This window comes from Purpureocillium takamizusanense, chromosome 12 (assembly GCF_022605165.1).
Source record: "Purpureocillium takamizusanense chromosome 12, complete sequence".
Classification (NCBI taxonomy): domain Eukaryota; kingdom Fungi; phylum Ascomycota; class Sordariomycetes; order Hypocreales; family Ophiocordycipitaceae; genus Purpureocillium; species Purpureocillium takamizusanense.
In genome coordinates this window covers 69,825-81,606 of record NC_063079.1, presented here as the reverse complement: position 1 = coordinate 81,606, position 11,782 = coordinate 69,825, and the positions used below count along the sequence as shown (strand labels likewise).

At 57.1% G+C, this 11,782-nt stretch overlaps 3 protein-coding genes across 3 annotated transcripts; 2 read left to right on the top strand and 1 right to left on the bottom strand.

Moving 5' to 3' along the window:
* Window positions 1–544: 544 nt before the first annotated feature.
* Window positions 545–2,185, top strand: JDV02_010244 (uncharacterized protein). The gene has a single exon (XM_047991972.1). It carries the CDS (start codon window positions 939–941, stop codon window positions 1,917–1,919), a length of 981 nt encoding a protein of 326 aa, XP_047847985.1. The 5' UTR covers window positions 545–938; the 3' UTR covers window positions 1,920–2,185.
* Window positions 2,186–2,851: 666 nt separating this feature from the next.
* JDV02_010243 (uncharacterized protein) lies at window positions 2,852–5,572 on the top strand. Its single transcript, XM_047991971.1, has 3 exons — window positions 2,852–3,090; window positions 3,153–3,708; window positions 3,829–5,572. The coding sequence occupies exon 3, from the start codon at window positions 4,067–4,069 to the stop codon at window positions 5,144–5,146; it is 1,080 nt and encodes a 359-aa protein (XP_047847984.1). The 5' UTR covers window positions 2,852–3,090; window positions 3,153–3,708; window positions 3,829–4,066; the 3' UTR covers window positions 5,147–5,572.
* JDV02_010242 (uncharacterized protein) lies at window positions 5,567–7,382 on the bottom strand (the record flags this gene model as incomplete). Its single annotated transcript, XM_047991970.1, has 1 exon — window positions 5,567–7,382. One exon carries the CDS (start codon window positions 7,380–7,382, stop codon window positions 5,595–5,597), a length of 1,788 nt encoding a protein of 595 aa, XP_047847983.1. The 3' UTR covers window positions 5,567–5,594.
* Between the last annotated feature and the right edge of the window lie 4,400 nt (window positions 7,383–11,782).

Below are 11,782 nucleotides of genomic sequence, written 5' to 3'. Positions count from 1 at the left end.
TAATTACTCTATTTTAACCGATATAGACCGCCCTTTATTAGATATTAATATTAATTTATATTTAGAGCTAGAAACTAAGAATTAATACCGTTAAGTTCTTATTGAAATAGATTTTAATCGGGTGGCTTTTAGGTCGAGCCGAGATCTAGATAAGCTATAGCCTTTCTAGCGCTTCTATCTCGCTCTTTAGGGCTATATTATTCGGTATATCGAAAGCGGCTAGTAGCCTATATTATCCTATCGCTAAGTATCGACTAGGGCCGCCACCCCGAAAGTTACAACGGGATTCTCGAAGTGCTGCGCCCGCCACGATGGAATGGACCTGTGTGCGGCTCTGGAGGCTACCTACAGGTTGTTGGGCGAACCTCAATGTTAGGTGCCCGTGCTGCCGCAGGGACCACGGCAGCCACATTGACAGCCCTGGAGCCTCCCCAATCGCCGGGTCCTCCCCCCCCCCCCCTTCCCCCCATGGCTGGCTGTCAAGCATAGAGTGACAAGTAAAAAGTACCCCGCCCTTGGCCACCTCGCCCCACGACAAGGCGCATCGCATCTCCTTCACTGCCTCACGCCGTCTGTTGGTCGGTCGCCCCATGAAGCTTGCTCTGAGGCCCAGTACCTGCATCGTCTTCTGCTCATGTGACGCCCTTGTCCGTGCCCGAGGCTAATCCACGGGCTGAACCGAACCGAACTGCTGAACTGAAGCTAGAAGGGCATCTGCGACCGTGGGCTTGGTTGTTGTTGGGCTGGTGGAGTTGCATTAACCCCAAATACCGACCCGAGCAAGTTACTCTGCAGTCTCGACGGCCACCAGGGCGGACGGAACGGCTTGTCGAACTCATTCAAACCAAGGAGGGTCGCACGACATCAATGCTCGCCGGGGACGGCAAACGCACCAGACGCATTCAAACCATCCGTCTCGGCGACCGCTCTCGTCAATCATGTCCAGACAAGCCATGGACCACCACCACCTCCAAGACCAAGATCTGCCTCCTCCGCCGTATTCGGCGGAGGCCGGCCCGTCCACCTCGCCAGCGTCCGTCGTACAGCCGCCGCCGCCGCCATCGTCGTCGTCCATCTTCGCGCACCACCTGTCGACGCTGCGCACGCAGATGGTGGCCGAGCAGGCGGCCCGGGCCACCGACCGCGAGCTCTCGGACGCGCGCCTCCTCGGGCTGCTGGTGCCGCGCATCGAGGAGCTGCTGTCGTCCATCGCCGCCGTGCATCCGCCCCCGCGCCTGGTCGAGGCCGCCCTGGTGCCGGCCTCGGCCGTGGGGCCCGACTGGCACTGCAGCGACCAGGACGAGCGGCGGGACGGGGAGCTGCGCACCGTGGTGAGGGTTGTGGTGGACTCGGAGGACGTCGACGGCAAGAGTAGCAACAAGAGCAGCAGCAAGGGCGGAGACGGCGGCAAGACGGCGACGGCCGCCCGCAGAAGTAGCGGCGGCGATGAGGACGCCGGGCGCGGGCTGTGGTTCGGCGACGAGGACACTGCACGGCGGCTCGCCAGGTGTCTCGACCCCGGGGGCCCGGTGCTGCCGACCAACAATATGGAGCGGCTGGCCGTGAGGGCGCGCGTCAACAGGGATGCCAGTGATAATCATGATGCAACTTCTACTACGAAAAGGGCGGGGGGTCGATGGGGCGGCCTCTTCAGCAGCAGTAGCAGTAGCAGCGGCAGCGGCAGCGGCAGCAAGAAGCGGGACGTGTCGCCGAAACCGCTGCTGCATGCTCCTACGTCTGCGTCCGGGTACACAACAGCGTCGTCCTCGTCATCACCAAGGAGGAGGACCGACGAGGACGTGGCCATGGCCGTCGACGCCCAAGAGGTGACGTTTCGGCGCGAAAACGAAATGGGCATTTGGGAGAGCCGGACGGGTTGGGGCATCGTCGTGCGCGTGAGGATACGAGCAGGGAGCTGAGGTATGTAGCTGGTCGTAGAGACTCGTAGGGAGAGACGGCACACACAAAAAAAAGACAAACTTGGCATGGCACATACTATAGTAACGAGCCCTCTCGTATTCATCAATGCAGCTTCTTTGTTGCGCACTTGCATGGCGCCCGGTCAGGAGCGTTTGCCGTGTCTCATCTCATCCGCCGTGACAGGCACCCCCATATATGAGCCTCCCTCCCTTGCTACGGGGCTTGTCACGTACAGTACGTGCCAGCAGGTTACTGCTGTACAAGGTCTGTCCATGAACCTGGCATGGCCCAAGGGGCTGCTGCTCTGCTGAGGACAGACAAGGTAGCACACGGCACGGCATCTCGATCCTGTACACGGCATCTCACAACGCCCACCCCCCTCATCAATGCACGCGCGTACGCGCTCTCATCAGTGGCCCAACGCCGACGAGTGCCGGAGCACCCATGCAGCGCATCCCGTTTTCTGTTTTGGCTGCATTGTGAAGGGCGAGCGGCAGCCAGGGACGCGACACTTGACAATGATTTATGATGGCAGATCGGCTGGTGGTCTAGGGTGGTGGGAACGCCGTGACAAACATGGTGGGATGGATGGTCGCAGGAGGCCACGATGCCACGGCAGCGAGCGGATCGTCGGGCACGTCTGCGCCGCGGACATGTTGTGTAGCGGCCAAGAGACGGGCGAGTACATTACATGATTGAGACGTACCTGAGGTGCTGTACCGCAACTTGAAGTGATTGCTTGGGCATTGGTAGGGAACTTACTGGTGGCGGCGGATTCCAGGCGCTGTGACAGTGTAAGGCGAGCTGCTAGTTATTGCTGCTACTGCTGCTGCTGACGTGACGTGGGAAAAAATGGGCCAACAATTCATTTCTGCTCGCCATGGGGCCAATGTCGATTGGCAACAAAACAAAAATCACGACGACGGTCCATCACCACCACCACAGTCCGTCCTCACCACGCCAGGCACGACAACTGCACGTATCCATGAATGGCCACCCGCACAGCCCAGCCCAGCCCAGCGCTCGCTCGGCCGTGGCGCCCGAAGTCCCCGACGACAGCCGAGCAGCATTAGCATTCCAGGAACGCGCCACTCTTGTGTCACCTGATGATGCGACCCCCCGAAGAAAAGCAGATGCGAAAACGAGTCATGGGCAGTAGCGCTCGCTCCCGTCCGTCGCCCCCCTCCCCTTCCCCCGTACGTACAGTACGTGCTGAACTTTGCGGCATGCAGGCGGGCAGGCAAGGGCTGCCGACGGTCCGTTCGTTGGTGTGATGTCATTCGACGCGATGCGCCATCCATGTCCCCCGGCCGAAACGCTGGCGCCTCTGGCTGCAAGAACACAAGGAAAAGATGGGACGGGGACTGGAGCGGAGCGCTCGCACAGACTGTGTGGTGGCCCCGCGCGGGCCGCTCTTGCAGTCCCTCCCCCCCTCCCCCCCCTTTCACCACCAGCAGATCGTTTATATGACATTACGAGAAACAACGAAAACAGCCTGGTCGAATGACCTCACGTGCCCACACGTCGAGGCTAGACGGCACGCCAGCGGCGGCACGGCCGACGAACCATGGACGCCTTCGGCCTGGACTGGCGCGAGCTCCCGACAACCCGGCTGGATGGAGGACGTAGTGGCCCCGTATAACCCCGTGAGGAATCATTCGAGTTTCCACTTTACCCAGTATACGAGGGAAAAGCTTCACTACTACCACCGCTACCACCACTGCCATCAAGTAACTAACGCAACTATGGTAGGTACCCGGCCGCCGCTGTACATGAGGTAGTACCAAGGTAGGTACGAAACCTTGCCGCTTGCCCCCCCTTTCCTTCCCCATCCCATGCCCCGTCAAGCTTGGTGAGCGTGCTATTCATACATGCGACCTCGTATTGACGTTGGCAAACCTTGTCTAGCTGGCCCCAGCGGCAAAACACGCTGGGGTTGCACGACCGGGTCGCCATCAGTATATAGCTCGCAGTCGTCTCCCTCCATGTCCAGCTTCTTGTCCAAGTGTGATTGCAGTCAGTCGTGACTCTCAAGGATCCAGTATCAAGCAGTCCCTCATACATAATCCACCACCACCAAGTACTACACCAAACAGACAGACAAACACTTCAACTCCCCCCTGTCAGGCAAACACCAGTAAACACCATGAAGACGCAGATCCTCTTCGCGACCTTGGCCGCCGTCGCCCTGGCCGCCCCTGCCGACGAGCACAAGTGTCCTGCGCCCGGCTCGACCGACAGCCAGGGCCGCTACTCTTGCAATCCCGCCCACCAGTACCCCAACGGCCAGACCTGCGAGGTCGTCGACGGCTGCTACTACCTCTTCGCCAACGGGAAGCCCGTCGACAACAGCGGCTCCTCCACCGTCACCTCCGCGCAGCCCACCCAGTCGGCCACCTGCCCCGCGCCCGGCTCGACGGACGCTCAAGGCCGATACTCGTGCAACCCGGCGCACCAGTACCCCAACGGCCAGACCTGCAATGTCATTGACGGCTGCTATTACCTCTGCGACGCCAGCGGCAAGCCCGTCATCAACACCGTCACGGCCACCGTTACCTCGGCTCAGCCGACCCAGTCTTCTGCCTGCCCGGCGCCCGGCTCGACGGACGACAAGGGCCGCTACTCGTGCAACCCGGCTCATCAATATCCCAACGGCCAGACCTGCAATGTTATCGATGGCTGCTATTACCTCTGCGGCAGCGATGGCAAGCCCATCTCCAACGTCGCGAGCTCGACCGCCGCGCCCACGCAGACCCCGACGTGCCCGGCGCCCGGCTCGACCGACAGCCAGGGCCGCTACTCGTGCAACCCGGCTCACCAGTACCCCAACGGCCAGACGTGCCAGGTCATCGACGGCTGCTACTACCTCTGCGGCAGCGATGGCAAGCCCATCCCCAACACCGTGAGCTCGACCGCCGCGCCCACGCAGACCCCTACGTGCCCGGCCCCAGGATCCACGGATAGCAAGGGAAGGTACTCTTGCAACCCGGCGCACCAGTATCCCAACGGCCAGACGTGCCAGGTCATTGACGGCTGCTACTTCCTCTGCGGCAGCGATGGCAAGCCCATCGACAACAACCCCCCAACCGCCCAACCCACCAAGAGCAGCCCCAGTGCCACGGTCGTGAACCCGACGCGCACCGGTGTGCCTACCATCACTGCCGGCGCGGCTCACGTCAAGGGCGCGGGTATGTTGGTCCTTGCCGCCGTCGGTTTGGCCTTGTAGTCTGCGCTCCGAGAGGACACAGGAGGGGGGGGGGCGTCATATTTAATGCGGTTTGGCACGTACATGTCCGTACAACCCGGACCGGGAGGAACACATCAGGCTCGATACGTATAGGTATTGCACTTAATTACTCGCAGGGCCTGCAGGACGTACTATATGCAGCGTGATGTGGGGGGCCAGTAGGGGAGGAGGAGGAGGCCTATATAATCGATCTAATGAGCTGCATTTTTTGAACCCTTCTTTTGGAACGATGTGACTGATGACGCTGATGGAATGGCTGGCAAGTAAACTTTTCACCTCACCTCTTGGCGGGTGTGGCGATTTTTACTCAGAGCGCTTCGTGGAGACAAAAGTCAACTGCTGTCAGCCCGCGGTTGCAGGAGCATCAAAGTATACAATTCAGTCGAGCGTCAAGTGAGAGACCCAAGTTGGTATCGCACACACACAATTATACATCGCCGGGCCCCTCGTGTTTGATGGGGTGAAGAATCATGCTTCGCAAGCACATCCTGCCGCTGCTCTCCTCGTCGCTCTCCTCCTCAAACCCCCCCCTCGCGCGCGACGTGATGGCGTCCGGGCCGCTCCTCGCTCGACGACCCGCCTGCGTCTGCGCATAGCCCAGCCATCGCCGCCAGAGGAGCCCCGCGAACTCGCTGTTGTAATACCACGTCGAGCCCTTGAAGTTGTGCTCGTTCTTCGTGTCGAACGGGCTCCCCGCGCCGGACGTCGAGTGCGCCGCGCCGCCGTTGAAGACGCGGTCCATGGCGTCGTCGTCGACGGGGTCCACCCACGCCCTGTCCAGGTACACCGGATGGGGCGCGTACACGGCCTTGAGCCCGTGGTGCAGCGCGACGCTCGGGGGGAACATTTCGCTGAACATTGTGCGGTGATGCCGCCATACTTCCTCGTGCATGGCCTTGAGGAGACAGCCGCTCAGCCGGGAGGCCGTGACGATGGCGCATCGTCGAGGAGGTTGCGACGCGGAGGCCCTGGGATATCCGGTGACGTCGTCGGAGAAGATCCATCCGGACTCGAACGTGTCGAAGATGGGGTTGAGGGTGATGAGGTCGGCTTCTTCTCCTACGCCGCATTCTTCGTCGTCTGGTTGCTCGGCGCAACGCGCGGGTAGCGCTGATGTCTGCCGTTTGCCGTGCCGCAGACGCTTCTGCTGACCCGGAAACGCCACCGGGCCGAAAACCGCGTCCCGTCCAGACTGCTTCGTGTCGAGATGAGCCGTCCGCGAGAAGTTGTCCCAGGATCCATGGTAGGAGGGTATGTAGTATCGAGAACTGCGCTCCCATAGCAGTCGGCGTGGCTGCTGATCCGCCCAACGCGCTATCCGATCAAACAACTCGTAATAGCTGCCCACCACGCGAATGTCCACTTCCCAGTTCCAGTAATGCGAGTACTCCGGATGGCGCATGGCGAACACCTGTAGTGGGAGATGGCCGCTGCGGTAGAACCCGTGCGTGGTCCTCTCGCTCGGGTTGGCCAACGGCGCATCGAATGCACCCGGGTAATAGAGCGTCATCTCTGCTTCGCTCCAGACCGACACGAGGCCGTGGAACTCGACCGGCACATGGGCTCGCAAGAGCTTCCTGAGCGTATCTTCATCAGACCAGATTGGCAGGTCAGTGTTGTGAACATGCAGCAGGATATGCACCGCGTACTCCCCGCCGCTCTTGAGCGACAGCTCGGAGATCATGGCACGCAGGTTCAGTATGGCCAGTTCGGTCCACTGAAACCCCGTATAGAGGCGCACCACGACCGCGGAGCGGCGGAGAAGCTTTGGTTGGCTACCGTCCCCGTCCCCCTCGGGTTGCTGTTCGGCCTCTCTCGATCTTCTCTTGTTCGTGCCCTTCTCCACGAAACTCTTGGTCATGTCACTCGACCCCGAGTCAAACCGATGTCTGTTGGCGACAAAGCAGCGTTCTTGGGCGTCGCTCCAGTTCATACCGCCAAAATTTATTTGCCCCGTCACGGACCACACGGTGTCACTGCCCGAGCTCTCCGTGTCGAGCCCGACGCCTGACCCGCCGTGGGCTTTTCGATATCCGAAACCGTATGGACCGTATCGTCCAAACCTATCGAAGCAAACATCGGACCGTATTCCGAATATGCTGTAGGAGCCAATAGCCGGGCTCGGCATGTGTTGCGGATTGCCGCGGTACGCAAAGATATCGGGCGCTGGAGTCGAGTTGGAGCTGTCTAGGTAGCACTCGGTCACGTCGCCCATCGATGCGTGATATGGGCTATAGACCTCGGGCTTCTGAGCATGGTGCTTCAATACTGGTGGTGGTCGATGACTGCGCCTGTGTACTCTTTTGGGGTATTCCGGAATAAGATCCGCTACCTTTACTATGGATCTTATCCCGTTAAAATATCCGTCGAGGCTATCGTTCCGTCAGCCATAGCTCCCGGCTGAACACGAGCAGCAGAGAATTAATGAGCTGAAAGACATGAATAAAGGTGCACTCACAGCGCAAATCTCTCCCATGGCTGGGTTGCGAGGTGGGCTCCTTGCGGATTGGGACCCGGCGGCATGTCATCGTCGTCGGGGTCCACGGCATCATCGTCGCCTCCATCGCCATCCAGGCTGCGTCTCGCCATACCTGCCGTCAGGTTGCTGGGTCTGTCTTCAATTTCGTCGCGAATGTATATGTCAAGTTCATCTGGGGCAATGGTATCTGCGCTTTCTTGAAGCTGGAACACCTCATCCTCATCCTCGGGGCGAACCGCTCGTTTTCTCGCTGTCGCTATCTCGGCAACCCCATCCTTGTGCACGTGGCTTGGTAAGCCTGCTCGAAGGTTATTGACTGAAACTATACATAACGTGCTTAGTAAAATGATATTAGTGACAGCAAGACTGATGACCACGAAGCTGAGGCCTCGGCGACTGCAAAAGTACCGCAACAGTAAGCCGCGGTCTACCATTGGCTTTGTGCGGGCTGGTTTGAAAGCCGCCATGGTTCCAGGATCGCTCATACTGAGAGTCGTAATAATATAAAGGCTTTGTGTACATTCGTAAAAGCGTATCAAGGCTCTAAAAGCAGGGGACTCCGTTATTATACATGCGTCACGCCTTGATGAAGGCCACACTCAGCGTGAAGCTCGACGGTCAACACGCTAGACCATATGAGATATGAATGAGTAATGCCTATGGAAACAAAGCATCTCCGGTGCTGCAGAGGCCATCAATGATCCTCACTCGTGAGAGCCTCTCGGGACGCCGTCTCGCCACGTGTACCATAGATAAGACTCCTACCAAGTCCGGCCGCATAAAGTAAATACTGTAGGCGATCCAAGCCCCGCAAGGATGACAAGCCAGAGGCATCGTGACCAGCAGAGGCATCTCACAAACCGACTTTGTCTGAAAAGAACAGACGGACCTCCAGTCTCCATACCACAGTAGCCGATCAGTGATCGAGTTTTACGGTTTTGCATTCCCGTAGGAAAGCATTCCTCGACATAAAACCGAACCATGATGCACCCAATTCGAGCATAACCTTAGATACCGCATTTAGAGATACTCAAAGACCGACTGCACTTATGTCGTGACCGAAGATATCCTAGTGCGATTCGAGCAAACACGACGACCCGTGATTGAATAGGCCTTTTTGATCCTAGCTGGGGTTTCGGGTCACTTCCGAGTTCATTAGCAGGCCAACCAGTAGTAGCTCGGATACTTGGCTATGAACGAGACATAACATTCCAACGTCAACCACACACAGAGCCGGCCGGTACGACACTTCTGGCCTAGCATGTCCCTACGTGACCTTCATTGGTCCCAGCGAAAAGGCTGAAGACCATTTATTTCGTCCTACACCTTACCGATCATGAAATGTCTTCCACCTCGGTTAGTAATCCTTCCGATAGGACGAACTATTAGAATTAAACAGTGCGGCTGGTCTAAGCAGGAGGTCTGGTAGGGTGTACTTGTCTCGCGTGAGCAGTGATAAACATGATGGATTGTCTGATAGGATCACTTTGTCGTGGAAGCCACGAGGTTCGTGTCAAGATTGTGAGACTGGGAGGATCACCTCATCGATGCTTCGGGCTTGTTCGTGCTGGGCCATACAAGCGACGAGAGCGGTGTGGCCTCAAGTGCGTTTAAAAGCGAATGAGCATAACACTTCGTATTGCGGCAGAAACATGAGTAAATGCATGAGTGAGCACATTACAAGTTCGTAGTGCTAGAGATGTAAACCTGATTATTCACACCTGCATTCAGAGGATAGGTCATGGGGAACGACTTGTATAATAATCATCTTCGTTGGATTGTGGGGCCAGCCGAACAAGTTGGAGCACGCTCCGTATGTGAAACTGACGCAGTTTGTCTGTCTGTCGAGGGTCTTCTGTTTTGCCCAAGACGCCCATTCAGGATTCCCATGCCTAGTGGAGGGGATACCTTCTGGTCACCTTGGTGATTGGGCCACCAAGGCCCGACACACTCATGGCATATGCTACGGCCGCCAGCTCGCTTTCGAGATCAGGAGACACGCCAGCGTCGAGTGTGAAGCGATACTAATCTGGTAGACTGGAGCCATGTGAAAACCGGTGTAAGGTTCCAAGTGATTATTCGGTCTTGCTTCCTCTCATGTATACCGTATCCGCTAGCAAAGAAGCAATAAAAAGTGGACGCCGGGACGCTTGAAAGCTTTTACGTTATGGCATATGTCCCAGCTGTCGCATATCGCGTCGTCGACAATGTTACAAGTTTGGTGATTGGGAGCTTACCACCACGTAGAGACAACGATAGATTTCATCAGCAATATTTCTGGTGATACGAAGTGTGTCTGATGCCACGATTAATCCCCCTCCACTGATCGGTAAGGACTGGGGCAATCATAGCGGTGGCTGGAAGTATCCTTCCACCCGTAATTGCAGTGGACCAAGCCCCGCAAATCAAGAGCATGTTGCGCGAATCTATGGTTAACATATTTATTAGCATGCCGCTGTTTGGTGAGACGTATTGTCGTCGACTACTTACACAGTTTTGCGCACAAATCGGTGCATTCTTCTGGCAGCTGCTGATGCAAGCTTTATTGGCCTTGCAGCCCTGGACTCACAGGTTGCATTAGAATGGGTTCGGCTAGAATCGATCAATGTTCTGCAGCGGCACGACTTACCGCAGCACAAACGAGGCTTAAGGCAACGCATTCATTGACGCAGTTAGAGACGCAACTATAAAAAGAGCGCTTCTCCAGGTCTGTGTCCACGCTTGAGTCGGAAAAAGGTGCGGCAAGGCCCAACCCTGTGAGAGTTGCTAAGGCGATGGCTGAGATCTTCATTTTGTACGATGTTGTCGTTTTCGAAACTAGGTATATATCAGAGAGGCGCCTTGTAGGGTGTAACCGGCATGGTTTGTCAGGCTTCGGTGGAAGGCTCAATGTCCTTTATATACTTGTCCAGTGACACGTCTGATACGCATTGACTATGAGGAGCCGTCGTAACGGCTGAAGAAGTTGGCCAACTGGTAGAGCACCAACAGGGATTCTAACGCCACATTTGCCTGGCCGGCCTTCAACATGAGGCGCTCGCGAGATCCGGGGGCAAGCCACTTACCGCCTGACGTTTAACTTCAGACTTCTTCGGGGAAGGAAAGATGGCGTTCTGAATCCGAGTCACCATTGGATCGAAGCTGCCTGTCAGCTACTGTCAAGGTTGTCTTGGGGCGCCGCCTTCGATGTCGAAGTAGGAGACAAAGATGTCTCCTCGACCCGAGCGTGTGGGACACCAATGTAGTCGTGGCGACGAACTCCACCCCTATTTAGACTGCTCACGTCCTCACGAAGCGGTATCATTGTCTGTGCCCCTAACACGGCACTTCTAGCTTTAAAGTTGGAGCGTCCAGAAGGGAGTCCAGCAGGGTCTTTTACGGAAGAGGCGTCATCCGGATGTCGTCGCAGAAGAGCATCCAATCGTCGCTTGCCCCATCTAGCCTCGGCAGTTGTCGACCTCTGCTACATAGCCCCAGATGAAGGAGACTTAGCAGGAAGACTAAGCTGCGCGGTCTGAGAGGCACGCTCGTAGCGGAACTTGCCCCATTACGCCTCTGCCTAACTTTTGTTGGTCGAGTGAATGCGGCAGCTGAGGCATCGACGTACATTTACTTCAAGAAATCTTTGGATCGCGTCGTCATCCACCTGAAACAGATGCCATGCGCTATGTTAGTCTTGACACTTTCGAGGCCGATGTGCCCGGAGATGCAGGTCTTGGGAGGAGTTCAATCTGAAGCTAGCATATCTCATTATCTACGCCATAGTCTCGTCTTGCTTGTGGAAGAGCGTCTAGTGTAAACATCTGCTAGACTGTGAACGAAGTACCGTCTCTCAACATTTTAGCAGGAATCAGTCACAGTCGCCTTGCCTTCCTGGCTCAAATCCATTCAGCTGGGTACAGCGTGGCGATTGCCTCCCCTGGGTGGCGTTGACCGGCATGGCCGATATAGGGCCCGTGCTTTCAACCTGTCTCCGATTTCCAACAAGCTGGGCGGCGTCCCGGGACGACGCCACCAGGTGTGGGAAAATGCCATAAGCAGTCATGCTACGCCGTGCCGGTGGGATTTAGGTGTCTGTACATGTAGGTGAGTAAGTAATTGAGACTGTTACTTGATGCCGAGCCTCCTAGTGTTCG